A 16,034-nucleotide genomic window follows, 5' to 3' on the forward strand; every position below is an offset into this window, starting at 1 on the left:
TGCTCAATAAATTGAGGCTTGATCAGACTCCTGTCTTGCCTCCATTTCTCGCGTCTCTTGCCCCTCTTCATTCCCAGTCCCTTTTTCAGGTATCCACGTTGTTCGATGACCCGCGGAATGGGTCACAGTTAGATGTTGACACATAAAGTATGGCCTCCAAGACAGGCTTCATGCAGAGGGGACACACCTTCCGTGGTGAAGAGGTTGACAGGCCAGCCCTGTTGGATGAGGTTCTCCAAAGAAAGCCAGCGCCTGTGGACTGTCGCTTCATGCATGGGAGACCAGTCGGACACCGCATCCCCCATCAGTGGGTTGGCCACGATCCCGGGGAACTCAGGGACAGGCGGATTTTCCCCCTGAGGCACGCTGCTGTTCTCGCCGTCGCCTTGACCGTCCATTGTACGCTCGCGGCTGACCAAGTTCGAGACTGTAACTCTTTACAGGAGCAAAAAGCCTTACATTTCTCCTTTGGAGTGGCTGGTGGTTTTGAACTGCTGACCTTGCTTATTGCAGGCCAATGTGTAAGTACTGCCCCCCCAGGGCTCCTTTCCTAAAAAACAGTCCCGGCTCTAAACTGCAAGGCCTTCCTGTTCCTACAGGTGGAGGGGCGCATCTAGACTGAGCTTCGGTCCTGTGTTAACCTACTTAGGTCAGATAATCCTGGGAGCCTCAACAGAGGAGTGGGGAAGTCCTGGTGGCACCATGGTTAACATGATCAACTGCTAACTACAATGTCCAAACTCACCAGCTGCTCCAACAGAGAAAGAGGAGGCTGTCTCTGGAAAGATTCACAGCCTTGGAAACCCTAAGGAGCAGTTCTATTGTTCTAAAGGGTAGCTATGCATCAGGATTGACTTGATGGGGCCCTGAATGGGGTTCTGGAGGGTAGCCAGAGTATGTCAAAAAGAGAGAGAGAAAAAAATGAAACGAAGGCAGTGAAGCAAGAAAGAACCGGAAGCCTCAGAGGAAGGAGGACTCAGGCTGGGACTATGGGAAATCCAGTCTTTCCATGAGGTGGGTTTCCAGAGCCAGCCTGGACTTCTCCTCACACAGCCCTGAGGGACTGTCAGCTAATCTGCCACCCCGGAGGGCAGGAGAAAGGAAACTAAAACTAGTATTCAGAAAAGCCAGGGTTAGGGACTTTCTTAGGAGCTATGGGTCTGACGTTGAAGTGCAAAGCGGCCATAATGTCTGTTCTTGTCATCACAAGTGTTGTAGCCACTTCACCCCCCCCACATCACCTGCAGTTTCTATGGCAATAAGAACTGAATCTTGAGAACAAGGTGACAGCAACCACTGCCAACTCCTGAACAGCCGAAAGCATTCACCATGTGCACCACCCGAACCTCAAAGCCACTGCCACCAAGTCAATTCCAAGTCATAGCAGCCCCACAGGATGGAGCAGAACTGCTCCCTATGGTTTCCAAGACGGCACATTTTTACGGGAGTAGCCAGTTTCATCCTTTCCCCTCACAATGGCTGGTGGGTGAAGCAGCCCAACCCATACCTCAGGGACTCCTAAATGCAGGCAGCTTTTCTAGAATCTTCATTTGCCATTTGTCTTTAGAGTCTAGTTCTGCACCCCCTACCCCGTTTAGAACACCTGTAGGGTTCTTATTGTGCTAACACCCCAGATTAACAGATGATCTTACCAGTCACAGGCTGGTGCGCCCCCACAGCTCCAGGCACGCTCCCTGTGAGGTGGCCAGCCTCCAGGGAGGACAGAGCCCTGGCAGGCTCACGGTCCACAGGTATGCACCGGGCTTCAGTGTTCAGGCTCCCCAGCGATTCCTGGCACAATGACAAGTGCAGGTCACTTTCAAGAGCTTTCAGCTCCTTCGCGTCACAACACAGAGAAAGAGGAGAGCTACTTTGGGAAAATCCAGAAGAGCCCTGGATGGACAGCCGAAGGTCCAGATTCGGATCCACTAGAAGCTGTATGATTTTGTCATTCTTCCCTAAGCTCTGGCTTTCTCAACTTTAAAATGGGAATAAACTTCACTGTCTTAACTCATCTTTAAAAAAAACAAAACCTCAAGACTCATACTGTTATCCAGTCAATCCTGGCACATAGAGACTCCCTACAGGACAGAACAGAACTGCCTCTGTGCGTTTCACCTGCTGTGAATGTTCTTCTGTAGAACGTCTGGTGGTTTCAAACCGCTAACTTTGTAGTTATTAGCCCAACACATAATCCACTGTACCACCAGGGCTTCCTGTCTTAATTCTTAGACACTTACAAGATGACGAGATAGTATCAAAACAGTATGTAGCATATCAAAGGCTAAATACACAGTGTCCTAGTAATTGTCCAGTGAGAGCTAAAATGGTTAACTCTACTCCGCAGCTTGGTAGTGAGGGAGAGAACTCATCTGGTTCCAAGTGTCAATTTCTCCTTTTCATCTAACAGATGGTTAGATCTACAACCACGGCAAAATGATGAGCAATAAATATATGGCTCAAAAAAGTTCAACTGCTGGATTCTTTTGAATTGTACCCTGAGTGACAAAGGTGGCCCATAGGTGGCAGCAGAGGAGGGCAGTAAAAGCAAGAAAGGTACCCCGTCTTGCAGTGGCTCTTGTAAAAAACAAACAAAACCCCATTTAGTACAATTGTCAGTTACCCACTGAGGGAAAGCTTGTGGGACTTAACTTTGTGTGAAATGGAATATGAAACCACAGACGTGGATCCATTTACCCAAAGAATGTTGAAAGCTTTCAATACTCGACAACAAATACCTCAGGACTAGTCATCTTTGGACAAATTATGCCTCTTGTGTAAGAGTTTTAGATGCTGCCCAAAAGGAGGAATACTTGGTCACAATGGCCAAATCTCTTATTTTAATAGAATACTAATCCTGATCAGGCTTTCTATGGTTATCTAAAACTTGATATTTGAAAGTCAGAATTTAAGAAAGAACTGACCCGTTGGCTTTGACATTTTCATTAAGTTCATAGGGTGATTGGAGGTAGCAACTTGCTTTTTGAGGAAAAAGATGTGTGTTTTTACTTATTTTTCTAGTAATGTTAAAAAGTAGCCTTCCTGCTACTTTAGTTTTTCTGTTTATTCTTAGTTTCCTGAAAACCACTCACTGCCCTCAAGTGCAGTCCAACTCACAGCGCCACACTAGGGCGGAGTAGCAACTGCCCCTGTGGGGTGCGGGGGCTTTTAAACTTTTACAGGAGCACAAGGCCGCCCCTTCCCCACCGATTGGCTGGTGGGTTCAGACGGCTGACCTTGCTTTAGCGGCTTACTGCTCCGCCCCCAGGGCTCCTCTGGGTTGATTTCCGAGGAGGTTTATATAGACCACTCGAGTACGTCCTTATACATGTGGCCTTACCCAATCTTCATGTTCAGAAAGAGGGCACGGTTTATGCTGAGGAGATCAGAAATCACAAGCTCCTTTGTTTGCTCCTTGCTGAAGTGGAGGTATATGGAAATCCAGAAAACGAGCAATATGGTAATTTTGGGACATCCTCAGATACTTGAAACCAACCAGCAGCATAAATAATAGCATCGTGCATTAAAGGTGGCGCATTTTAGATTTCAAAGTGAGTGTACTTCCATGAGTTCATGTGACAAAGAAGGGGATGAGTGGTTCCAATTACACAAAAGCATGGTGGAACATTTGGAAAAAAAACAAGGGTCACTCTCAGCTGGAGGTTAATTACCGTGGCCATAGATTCCACGGTTACTACGACTGTGCGGAGGCCAGGTAGTACAGTGGGTTACATATTGGGCTGCTAATTGCAAAGTCAGCAGTTCGGGACCACCATGTTCTCTGGGGGAGAAAGATGAGGCTTTCTACACCCATAAACAGTGACAGTTTCAGAAACCCACCGGCAATTCTGCCCTGTCCTGTAGGGGGCGCTGAGTCAGGACGGACTCAATGGCAGTGCGGATGACAGACCACCTCCACGCTGTGAGGGGAGCAGGGCAGAGGCACGTGGGCTCAGAAAGCGCCCCCACTCTCCCTCCAGCTCACAGTGGAGAAGCCAGAGCCAGGGCTTTCCTTCACTGTCATTAATCACACTCCCTACCCCTCAGCCTGCGCCCTCATGATCGCAGCACTCAAAAGCAGGACGCTTTCTTCCTACCCACCCCCTGCGGCCCCCAAGCAGCCGGCGCATGTGAAGGCCCTGGGCTTTTCCACACTGCAAGTCACATTTAGAATCAGAAAGAGAAAGTCAGTTACCCTCTCGGCAGGTCCGCTTGGCTGGAAGCCAGTGACGGTCACTTTCAAAGAAGTCGTCTGGACCTTCGAGTCTGGAGGACACGCTTCATGGGTGCTGTCTGCCAGGCCTGCTGTCTCCAAGCCCCTGGGCAGGACCTCTGCTACAGGCCTCTGGCAGTGCGGGCTGACCCTGGCCACCGGCTTGTGCCTGAACCCGTGGTGTCCATTCCTCTCCTGCGGGGGACTCTGGGCACGTGCCCCAGCATGGTCTTCCAGTTTGGGTGAGCTCCTCCATTCTGATGGCTCCTTCTCGGGGCCAACAGGGCTGCCCTGGGGGGCCTTAGTGGCATCCAGCAGGTTGGCTTCCTGGGCAGGACAGTTCACTGTGCCCTCCGAATCCAGCGTGCTGCCCAGGAGAGGTGCTGAGAAGGCCTTGCTGACCTGTGTTTTCTGGGGGTGTTTCTCTTCCCGACTGTTGAGATCCATGACCTTGGTCCACGCTGCAGTCACTCCCCTGGTGTCATCTTCTGCCTGGGGCCTGCTGGGACCCAGTAGGGCTCCTGGGAGTGAAACACAGTCCCCTTCTCCATCAAAGTCTTCCTCATCACTGGCATCGTAGCAGCCCACCCTTCTCTGGCGGAGGAGAGGGTTTCGGGGGACCTGCGGGCTTCCAGGGAGGCTGGTTTGCCTGGCGATGGTCACCTGCTTGTGGAAGAGCCCAGCACCCCGGTGGCTTCCAAGAGACACGAGGCTGTTGGCCCTGGCTTTTCCTGGCTCCTTGTGAGCTAGAGGGGTGGGTGTGGAGTGAAGGTGGGACAGAAAAGTCCCATTAAAACCAAGTTTCCCAGTTGGCCCAGGCTTAGTGCTTATCATCATCTTTGCACATGAGCATTTTCAGGTCCACAACCCTGGCCACTGGCCACCACACTTAATGATGTGGCTCCTGGAGAGTTCTAGTGGGTGGACAGTCCCTCTCATATTGATGCCTTTCACCCCCATTCTTGATTGCCTATATCACTTACACATGTGTGCTGCCCAGAAGCCCGTAATTCCTCAACCTCCCAGATGTCTAACACATCACTGGTCAAACTAAATGCTGCTCCTGAGAATGCCTGTTTAGAAGGGTGGTGCCAACAGCAAGTCCCACGCACCTATGCCTTCTTAGCCCTGTGAGAGCTTGCTTTATTGGAAACAAACAAAGGTGGTGGTGGCGGCAGGGAGGGTTAATTAACAGGTACATGAGATCTTAGACCACTACCCATTTGCTCCTTTGTTGTACTATGGTGGCTCATGCATTGCTGTGATGCTTAAAGTTATGTATAGGTTTCTGTGGCACTTCCAGACTAATTCAGACGACAAAGGTAGACTGGGTGATCCGGAAGATAGGGATGCTATAGCAAATGTGGTGAAGAAATTAGATGGTGCCCGGCTATCAGAAAGTGGAGCACATGGGGTCTGGAAAACTTGCCTCAAAGCAAACAGCCATCTTACTGGGGTGTCGGCCACGTGAACACAGAAGCACATGAGCCTGTGTAACCCAAGAATTGTAAAGAATAAAATTCAAGTTCAGAGGAGAGATCTATGTAAGAGCTTAAAATCTGAGCACTTGGTTTGTGAAAGGCTATGGATGATAGTGAAAACCCAAAACAGATTTGCATAGTTCCCACAGGGATTACGCCTCCCTTGAATGTCTTTGGACCATTGACTGGGAGTCGCACAGCCTTGCTGCCAGACAGCGGCATTGGAATGTGGACTGAAGAAGATAGTCAGCTTAGCATTGAACACTTCATCATTTGTTTTCCCTTTTAACCTATTTTTAATTTGTTTTGTTTAATTATTTTCTGTTTTAGATTGAGGGTGTTCTGTGTCTTACTTTATTGTTGTTGGCGTGCTTTTGGTACGATTTTTTTAATATAAAACCCAGGATAGGTAAATGTATAGGGACAGTAACTAGATGAAGAGTTTCTTAGGATTACGGCAGGGGAGGTCGGAGGGAAATGGGCAGTTACTAATAATGAGAACATAATTAAAGAAAATGTTCTAACATTGTGATGACCACACCACTCTCTTTAAATAGAGTTAAGGCATTGAATTCTTTGGTACATGACTTATAGGTCAATAAAACTGTTAGGACATTGACATGCAAATGCCTTACAAAAAACAAAGCCAGCCTGGGTGACCTACGCCTAAAGATTGTCACTGAAAGCCCTGCGGATCCCAGGAGTGCTGGTTCACAGTGTGCTGGGAGGTGAGAGTCCCGTTCGGAAGGCACTCAGTGCACGGTGGCAAGGGCTCCAGCGTGCCAGCCAAGGTGGCGATGGTGCTGCACAGGGGGCGAGGCGCTCTGCTGTACCTGGGGCCACCATGAGTCGGGGCTGAATTGGTAACACGCTCCTAGAGCGGGGCCAGCCCAGAGCGTGATCCTCCCAAGCTGGAGGTGTCCGACCTCTCCAAGCCAGTCATCTGCACTCCACCCCAGGAGGGAAACAGAGGCACCCACTGTTCTGCAAGCTCCTGCTCACTGTAGTGAGCAATTCACCACTGTGATGTTTCCATCATCACTGCACATGCTGCTCCACTGTCATCTGTCTCTTAGAAGATTTCCTTCAAAGGAGCGTGCTGGAATGCATTGGGCTGCTAACCACAGGGTTGGCAGTTCGAAACCAGCAGGTGCTTCTTGGGAGAAAGAAGAGGACGTTCTACTCCCATAAGGAGGTAGTTCTGGAAACCCACAGGGGCAATTCTGCTCTGCACTACAGGGTTGCTGTGAGTCAGAATCGACCCGAGGGCAGTGGGAAGACTCCCTCCAAACGGCAAACCCACCGCCACCGAGTCAATTCTGCTCAATTCTGAGTCTGGGGGGGTTTCTGAGGCTGTGAATCTTTATGGGAACAGACGGTCTCATCTTTCTCTTGCCAAGCGCCTGGTGGTGTGAACCATTGATCTTGCAGTTACCAGTCCAAAGCTCACCTGACAGCGAGGATGGGGGATTTTCTTATTCAGTTGCCTCAAATAAACAGGAAATAGTACCAGCAGACACCTGAGAAATCAGCGCTATTCACATCGGATTATTGCTGCCTCTTGTTATTTAAAGCAGATGATCAAAGAGATTTAAAACACTCTAGATGGCATCTTTTTAAAAACCAGTTCTCAGTGTTTCACCTAGTGAAATTCTACATAGAATCAAGGGAGGGATTAGTCCAGAAGGTTATTCTAACAGGTAAAGAAAGCTTAGCCTGATCTGATGGCATCAACTGAAAGTCTAAGAGACTTAAACGGGGTCAAACGGCTTTAGGTCCCTTCAACACCTGGCCATAGAGCGCTCCCTTCTCACCCCATATTACTGTGTAGTGGAGTGCCCATTCCTTAGCAGTGGCCACTCTCCCCAAGAATAAACTCTATTTAGCCAAGGTAGGAAATGGCTTCTGTTTAACCAGAGGCATGGTTTTTCTGTAGCCAAGCGTAGAGTCAGAAAATATTCAAACGGTCTTTCTGATGGAACGCACAACCCAGGGCCCTGGGGGGCTGTCCTGCTTACTGGGGGTACTGGGGGGCAGGCTGCCATCCTCCGAAGTGCTGCAGCCACCTCCGGGGTGGTCCTCGTCCTCAGAGCCGGCCACCACGAAGTCTGACAAGGGGCCTGGGACGTCGTGGGCAAAGTAGTGGGAGAATTCAGATTCCGAAATCAGCGAGTCCTGTTGAAAGAAGCAAATGTTGAATGGCAGACACAGGCAGCAGGCACTGAGCCTTTTAAACGGCGAGATGTTTCATGAGCAGTACCCCAGTCCTCGAGTTAGGACGAGCAATCCCTCTCAGCACATAGCAACGGCTCGACTTAGGATGAGGGCTACCTCTTATCTGGTAGTAACAGCGAGTGCATGTTACGCTGCAGCACCTTGTTTACTGAGGTTATCATTCAGAGAGGTCATGTCTCCAACCCCCAAAGACAAAGATGAGGCTTATATAGATACTGATAATAAAAGGCAATAATAAAACAATTAATAAAAACCTGAGGTGGCTGACTGATGTCAGAATTACAGGTGTCATATTGGAACCCTGTAATTACTTTCTATCTTTCTAAGAGTACTGTTTGTAACCCATGATCATTTGAGAGAGCTATGATGAAAGGCACCCATCTATTTACCTTCCCAAACTCAGTGCCATCGAGCTTATTCTGATTCATAGTGATCCTACAGGACAGGGTAGAACTGCCCGGACAGTAACTCTTTATGAGAGTAGGAAGCTTTGTCTATCTGCTTAGGAGTGGCTGGTGGTTTCGAACTGCTGACTTTGTGGTTAGCAGCCAATGCATAACCAGTACGCCACCACTTAGCATGGGGAAATGAAATAATCAATGACTAAAAACCAAAAAACCAAAGGCTATTGTTCCTGCCAGGCAATGTTTTTAGGTATCTGGAGGAGACAACATGGCAATGATCTGAAAAGCAAGAGTTGTATCAAAAATAATAAAACCAAAAACAACTTTGGAGGAAGTTGTGTAGGGAAACAAAACCCAAACAAACAAACAGCAAAACAAAGCCACTAGTCCAGCCAGTGAGTGAAACAAAAGCAGGACTCCAACCAAGCATCCCAAGATTCAAGAACTCAGGTCTCAAAGAAGCCGGCCGGTGTCCCACCCCATCATCACCAGGCAGCTTGAAAACAAACAGTATTTTTCAAACTCCAAGTCAGTTCTTTTATTTTGTGGCTGTTTATGTCCTGCACGAATTGAAAACACGCACGCACGCACGGATCTTGGTTCTCGGATCAGCATCATTATGATATTCTATGTAAACCAACAAAATTGACGAAGAGGCCAAAGAGCTATGGGCTGAGCCCTCAGTCGTGAATCATGGGCTCTTGGAAGAGTTTTTGTCATCCTCCGTAGGTGGTGCAAACGGTTAACACGTTAACCAGAAGGCTACATACAGGTCAGGGCCTCCCACAGGGACTTCAGAAGTAAGATCAGCGGAGCTACTTCTGAAAATTCAGCCGTTGAAAACCCTCGGGCACACAGTTCTGCTCTGATGTAGTTAAGGGGTCCCCGAGAGTTGATGTATTGGTGGGAAGTGGTTGGAAGCCAAGCTGAATGAGGCAGGAGGTGTTTCTTGACTTACCTTTTTTGTAAGAGAAGGACTCTTCAAGGGAGTACCTGTTGGTGAAACAAAGCTCAAATCACAAGTAGGCTCACAACCTTCACATAAAGAAAGGACGAGCCAACATCTCCAACAATTCTCTCTCATGGACTGGTGCTTCTGGGCCACATGAGTGGGTTACGTAAGTATGTGCACTCTATGTGGATACCCAGATGCCCATTCCACGCCATCCCCCAAGAATCTGCTCATCCTCTAAGTCCAGTCCTCACTGCCTCCAGAACGATTCCAGCTGCAAAGAGGTTCTTCTTCTGAATTTCTAGTATAATGTGTAGCATTTTATACTACACACACATCAGTTTCCATAAAACTTGTAAACACGAATAAGCGGCTGTCTCTCTCATCGCCCTTATTGATTCCCTTCTTACACAGCAGAGATGTTCACCAGTCCGGGTACTGCCCCACAAGCCTGTGTTCAGTGACATTTGCTGAGTGGACTGCAGGATAAATGAATCAGTCAACATCCTTCAAGGACAACATGACTGAGGGTTGGCTCTCTATTTAGGTTCTTAATTGCAGGATGAAGAGGCTGAGTGTTTAGGCTTTAAGCTATAGGTCACTGGCTTACAAGACATTGGTCATGAGGATCCTGACTTGGTAAAGTCTCTTTACTAAGGATCAGGATCAGGTGGAGGTGGGGGAAGCAAGACCATTACTTGCAGGCAGGTCAGGCTCACGAACTCAATAAAGAGCCTGCAGTGTGTGCTCCCTTCAAACATATTCATTGCAGATGCAAATGATCAGAGTGTTTTCAAGCAGAAAACACTGCCTCCAAATTCCTGTGCCTCCCTGTCCCTCTGATGGGCAGTATCTCAGTTCCATTCCCTCCTGAGTATCAACACCAGTGAGCACTCAAGCTCCGAACAGCATGAAATTTCCCTTGGGGTTCCAAGGCACCAGGAAACAATAGTTTCAAACCTGGAGGCACGGTTTCATGGTTTAAACTAACAAACAACTCTTTCTTTCTTACTTCTCTGCCTGACCTTATCCAGTTACGGTGGTGCAGGGACAGTGAAGTTACTGAATGTGACTCTTCTAACCAAAGTCTCTAACTCCCAGCAAATGACTTTTCCCTGCATGCACCTGGTGAGGTGAGGAAGACACTGCTAGCATTTACCTGTAAGTAATTGCCAATGGGATTCCCTAGTATGCCACTCTGCTCTCTATATAATGAACCCTCTGAGAAGCAGGAGGAGGGCTCTCATTACCAGCACGAGCCAGGAGTAGTCAGCCCTCTGGATCCAAGGAGATCCCAGCAGAGTGAACCAACCCCCCCACCCCACCCCCGACCCAGAAGATAGCTATACTCTCAGAGGAGCAGCAGCAGAACCAGGATGCCGAGCATGGGACAGAGTGAGGTACTTCCCCACCCAGAGAGCAAGTACAGATGACTGCTTTCGTATAAGAGGATGGCTTTCGGAGTAGGGAGGCCTCTGGGCACTTAATTGGGGGCAGTTGGACTTGCTGACCCACGGCTGCGGCTTACAGCATAGTGGTCTGCCCCTGTGGGCATTTATTGGCTGACCTGAAATGTGTAACACGTTATGGTAAACAACTACCATGAGCATTTCTCATTGGCATGCCAATTTGTTACCTTCCTTAATTAACCGTTTAATCACGAATTTTGCCTGTGTGTTTCTGTGTAGCCATCATCGTGGTTATTAGAAATGAGAGAGAAATTATAGAACGCTAAGTCAATGCAGATGGGAGAAAAGTGTGAATTTCGCAACTTTTGATGACTCAACTTTGAGTTGAAGCTCTGGATTTATGTCAAGAAATCCCAGGTGTGATGGAGAAGACTAGGCACAGACGAGACAACTGATGTTTGGGTGTCATGCCACTGTCAGCAGCATCACACAGATGAATCATACCTTAGGCACATGAAATGCGGCACAATCACTTTTGGAAATTATTTTAAAGTAGTAGGAGAGGGATGTACAATGAGCAATTCGATGAAACTCATTAAATCACTGCAGAAATTAAAAGGGTAGACTTTACTGGACAGTTCCTGTTGCCTTATTACCAAGAAGTGCCTCATGGGGGAAATAATGAGAAGCTCTTCTGAGCGTTGAATGGGAGTATCTAATTACGATACCTGAGCCAGGAGAGGGGCCGGCCTCCTTGCTCTCCACGGAAGTGCTGCGTGCGATGACTTCATCCATTTCCTGTTCAGAAACCTGGTTTTCATAGCGGAAAGCATAAATTAGATAGTTCAATTGACTTGTTTTCCCCAGTACAAACAGTCATCCTCAGAAGCAACAACAGATTGCCATATAAGAAGTATGTGGGAGTTTCAAAGAGTACATGAAAAAATTCCATCCTTTTAAAATTCCATCTCCCCGTGAACTTTTTAAAAAAATCATTCTATTGGAGGCTCTTACAGCTCTTTTGTGTGTGTGTGTGTGTGTGTGTATTTGAAAATGTTTTTTTTTTCTTTTTTATTAAAAGATCAGTTTATTGGGGGCTCTTACAACTCTTATTACAATCCACACATCCATTGTATCAGGCATATTTGTGCCTATGTTGCCATCATTCTTTTTTAGGTATTTACTTTCTCTTGAGCCCTTGGTATCAGCTCTTTTTTCCCTCCTGCCCTCCCTCTCATCACCGCCCTTATGACCCCTTACTAAATTATAAATCATTCTTGCTTTCATATCTTACACCGACGGCTGTCTCCCTTCACCCACGTTTCTGTGGCCCATGAACTTTTTCGAAGCTCCCGCATGTGGCTGGGTTAATTGCTGTTGTCAGCTGCCACTGCATCGGTTCGGACCCATAAGGATGGACCTCACGCACAACAGAAGAACATGACTTGGACCTGTGCCCTCCTCACCATCACTCCTTGGCTGGAGCACACAGTTGCTGCCAAAGTGTCCATCGGTCTCCTGGAGGGCCTTCCGCTCCTTCGCTGCCCCTCCACTTCCCCAAACATGACTCACACAACAGGGATGTCATAAGACCTTCCATTGGTCCCCGGGCTCATTAGATAGATCGCTCAGTTGCTATGGCTGATAGCTATCCCATTAGAACGCTCATTTCCCGATTGTCTCTCTCTCGTCAAACTTTCTTGTAAACATTTCAAAATCGAGTAGGGGACAAAGAGCAGTTACGGAGAGTGTCTTTCCCTCGGGAAGCCCTGGTGGCATAGTGGTTATACCCTGGGCCTCTAACTGCAATGTCAACCGTTTGAACCACCAGCCCCTCCTCGGTAGAACTCTGGGGCTTTCTACTCCCATGAAGAGCTCGTTTTTTCAGTCTCAGAAACGCACAGGGGCAGTTCTACCCTGTCCTGAGGGTCACTAAGAGTTGGCACTGACTCGATGGCAGTGAGTTTGGTTTTTTAATACCTTTCACCTAGAACCACTAATTGGCAAGATTTGGCCCCGTTTCTACAGCTGACTTCTCTATACTCACACACAGGCACACATGGCCAGGGAGTTTTGCTAACAATTGGGAGAGCAAGCTCCAGACACCATGACCGTTCACTGTAAGGCAGGGGCCCTCAAAATGCGGCCCGCGGGCCACATGCGGCCCGCTGAGGACATTTATCCAGCCCACCGAGTGTTTTTGCCCCGTTTTGTTTTTTTACTTCAAAATAAGATATGTGCAGTGTGCATAGGAATTTGTTCATAGTTTTTTTTAATACTATAGTCCGGTCCTCCACCGGTCTGAGGGACAGCGAACTGGCCCCTGCTTAAAAAGGTTGAGGACCCCTGCTGTAAGGATTTCTAGCACATGCCTCTTAAGAACAAGGGCATTCTCTAAAATAACCAGAAAATGTTAACACCGATACTAAACTATTACCTTCCACACATTTCATATTCACCTGAAGCCAACTGTCTCCCTATTGTGCTTTAAGAGAGTGTTTTAAAGTAGACATCAAATGGTTCATAAAATGTTTCAATGCCGGTCTGCTGCGAGACAAGAAGTCTCCTCCACAAGGTAAAATGAACACGCGGCTTCCTTCATCGGCCAAGTCTTGATACGGACAAAGGCCAAGAGAACAAAACAGCGTGCTTAGTGATGGACTCGGTATACATCCTGCTACCACCTCCTTCTGAGCAGACTGCCAGGGACCAGCTTCTTTTTAGGCGATGCTCCATCGCAGTGTGGGGAGGGGAGAGGTCAGAACTCACCATTTAAGCTAGTTTGGGTTCCTTTCCTCTAATCATGGGTGCCTTAGACTTTGTCGTGACACTGATATTTCAGAATCTAGATCCATCCACACTCTCAGTGGACAGTGCCCTCAACTCCGATTCAGAGTATTCATTCTGAATGAATGAATTCAAGGAAACCCACCAGTTTCCTTGTTAGAGCCTCACAGAGGGACCCAGTGTCCATTTGATACATGATCATATTGACCTCTCCATTAGGGGCTGTTTGCTAGATTTCTCCACTGGGATTGTCACTGTCATAATGAGTCAGCTCTGGGCAGATTGTTTGAGATTACGTAAATACCCTGGCTCCTCCAATGTTTTTTTTACCCAGCAGTTCTAGCATCCATTGATTACTTTCCTGAAATCAATTATTACTCTGAAGTTTGCAAAATGTAACTTTGTAGCTCATCCTTCTAGATTCATGGGTATTATGATAAATGATCCAGGGCTGTTCTAAAATTCCAAATTTAAAAAAGAAAAAAATTTTAAATCCCAATTTATACTGAAATATATAAATACATGATAGTTTCCAGGACAACTTTATAGAATTTCTTTTTAACCCGACAAACTCATTGAGTTGGAATTGACTCGCAGCGACCCTACAGGACAAGGTAGAACTGTGCCTTTGGGTTTCCGAGACTGCAGTTCTTTACAGGACTAGACAGTCTCCAATCCTCCTGCGCAGTGGTTGAAGGTCAGCAGTTCTGTGTGTGGCTCACTTGTACCGAGAATGGTAATTCTGTGTACTAAACTAACCTTCTGAATCAATAACACTTGGATGATAAACAGTAATTGGTTTACACAGTCCATACATAATTCTATATAGAATTGAGCAATACATTTTAACCCAATGAAAAAAATCATAGTTATATCATGGTCTTTATGAATCATTTTCTAATAAGGTTCACAAGGAAAAAATGTACACACACACATACACAGATATATATATTTACATCTATGCATATACACACACAACCACATACAGATATGTCTATGTATATGCACACATCCACACATATGCGCATGTCTATGCATATACATATACAGTTATATCTATATACATCTATGCATACATACACAGATACGCACATATATATGTACATCTATGCATACTTGCACACACATGCACGTCTATGCATACACATATGGCTACGGATACATGCACACACATATAGGCATATATGTATGTATGTTGATGTATCCATACACACATACCTCCATAAAACAAGGCATAACATTGCATGAATCAGTCAGGAGAAATATCAGCTTAAACAGTGAGTGTTATTTTTCTTGATTTTAGACTTTCAAGATTTGCAGTTGTGCTTTTTTCTGAGCAGGGGGAAAGATGGTGGAGATTGGAAATGAGTGAAGGGTTTCTGGGATAATCCTAAGCATGCTGAAACCCCTAGTACTATGAATACAAACATGCGTCTCTGTTACTTTGTGCTACTTAGTCTAACCTGGAAGCTGCTACCTTAGCAGGTCCAAATCTGCTCTAGACTTGGAGGTGGCTTTTTCACTATGTCAGTGGGGCAGCCATTGCTCTTGCTGTTATGAGAAAGAGAAGAAATCATCCCGGGCTGTTTATCTTGGAACAGCGCGCAAACCACGGAAGAAGCACATACATCCAGGATCAAAATGCAGCGCTGGCATGAAAGGCTGGGCTGAGCAGTACAAAAATACATTAAACATCTAATGGAGCCTTGACCAAAAGAAAAATAGAGGATGCTGTTACAATGGAAGAAGACCAGGCTTCCCTAGGAGGAAATGTGAAGTCCTCCCACACACTGACATTTGGTTCAGCTGGACACATCTCTGACACCAACACATAGGGCCATTTCCATGTGACAGCCACCGGACTCGACCTACGTGTTCAATGGGAGCACACACCGCCGGTCCGTGAAGACTGCGGAAGTTTTGCACGGAGAGGCTGCGGGATGTCTGTCTTGGCAGCGGTTTTCGAGCTGAGATGGACTGGACTGTCCCACATATCAAGACCCACAGACACCGGGATCAGGCATGCTTAGGAGCCGATGGCTGCAAACCACTGAGGAGGAAAATGTTTACACTGCTGCTACGGGGTCCCTGTGAGTCAGAATCCACCCAATGGCAGTGAGTTCGGTTTGGCTGGAAGGGGTCTGCAAGGTCAGCCACAGCCTACTGATTTGCGTCCTGGAGGAAAAGGAGGCAGTGTGGGTGGTGGACTCCCAAGCAGGGGCCCTGGGGGTAAGGAGATGAGAATTGCTTGGCCTGTGAATATGAGGCACCAGCCAAACAAAACCCCACTGCCATCGAGTCTGTTCTGATTCACGGAGACCCTACTGGAGGGAGTCGAACTACTCCCTAGACTTTCCGAGAGGACATGGCTCATCTTTTCCTTTCGGAGTTGCTATGGAGTTGAACTGCTGACCTTTTGGTTAGTAGCCCACCACAAACACCACTCTACCTACAGGGCTCCTAGAACAGAGGCACAGTGGTGCTGACACTGACCCCAGGAGCCATGGCGGCAGCAGTGGAACCAAGTCACACCCAGGACCACAGAACAGAAAG

At 47.4% G+C, this 16,034-nt stretch overlaps 1 protein-coding gene and 1 pseudogene across 1 annotated transcript in view; both read right to left on the reverse strand.

Annotated features, from left to right (window-relative positions):
- Nucleotides 1-398, reverse strand: part of LOC123521084 — a 1,414-nt pseudogene extending 1,016 nt beyond the window's left edge.
- PDZD2 (PDZ domain containing 2) overlaps nucleotides 1-16,034 on the reverse strand; it is a 279,581-nt gene that overhangs the window by 22,108 nt on the left and 241,439 nt on the right. The window contains exons 14-18 of the mRNA XM_045285268.1: nucleotides 11,423-11,504; nucleotides 9,292-9,326; nucleotides 7,713-7,869; nucleotides 4,196-4,959; nucleotides 1,653-1,791 (exon numbers count right to left, since the gene is read on the reverse strand). Of these exons, the coding sequence (XP_045141203.1) occupies nucleotides 1,653-1,791; nucleotides 4,196-4,959; nucleotides 7,713-7,869; nucleotides 9,292-9,326; nucleotides 11,423-11,504 (1,177 nt within the window). The remainder of the gene's footprint in view (nucleotides 1-1,652; nucleotides 1,792-4,195; nucleotides 4,960-7,712; nucleotides 7,870-9,291; nucleotides 9,327-11,422; nucleotides 11,505-16,034) is intronic.

This window comes from Echinops telfairi, unplaced genomic scaffold (assembly GCF_000313985.2).
Source record: "Echinops telfairi isolate 266 unplaced genomic scaffold, ASM31398v2 ScPeMD7_7469;HRSCAF=8507_1, whole genome shotgun sequence".
Classification (NCBI taxonomy): Eukaryota; Metazoa; Chordata; class Mammalia; order Afrosoricida; family Tenrecidae; genus Echinops; species Echinops telfairi.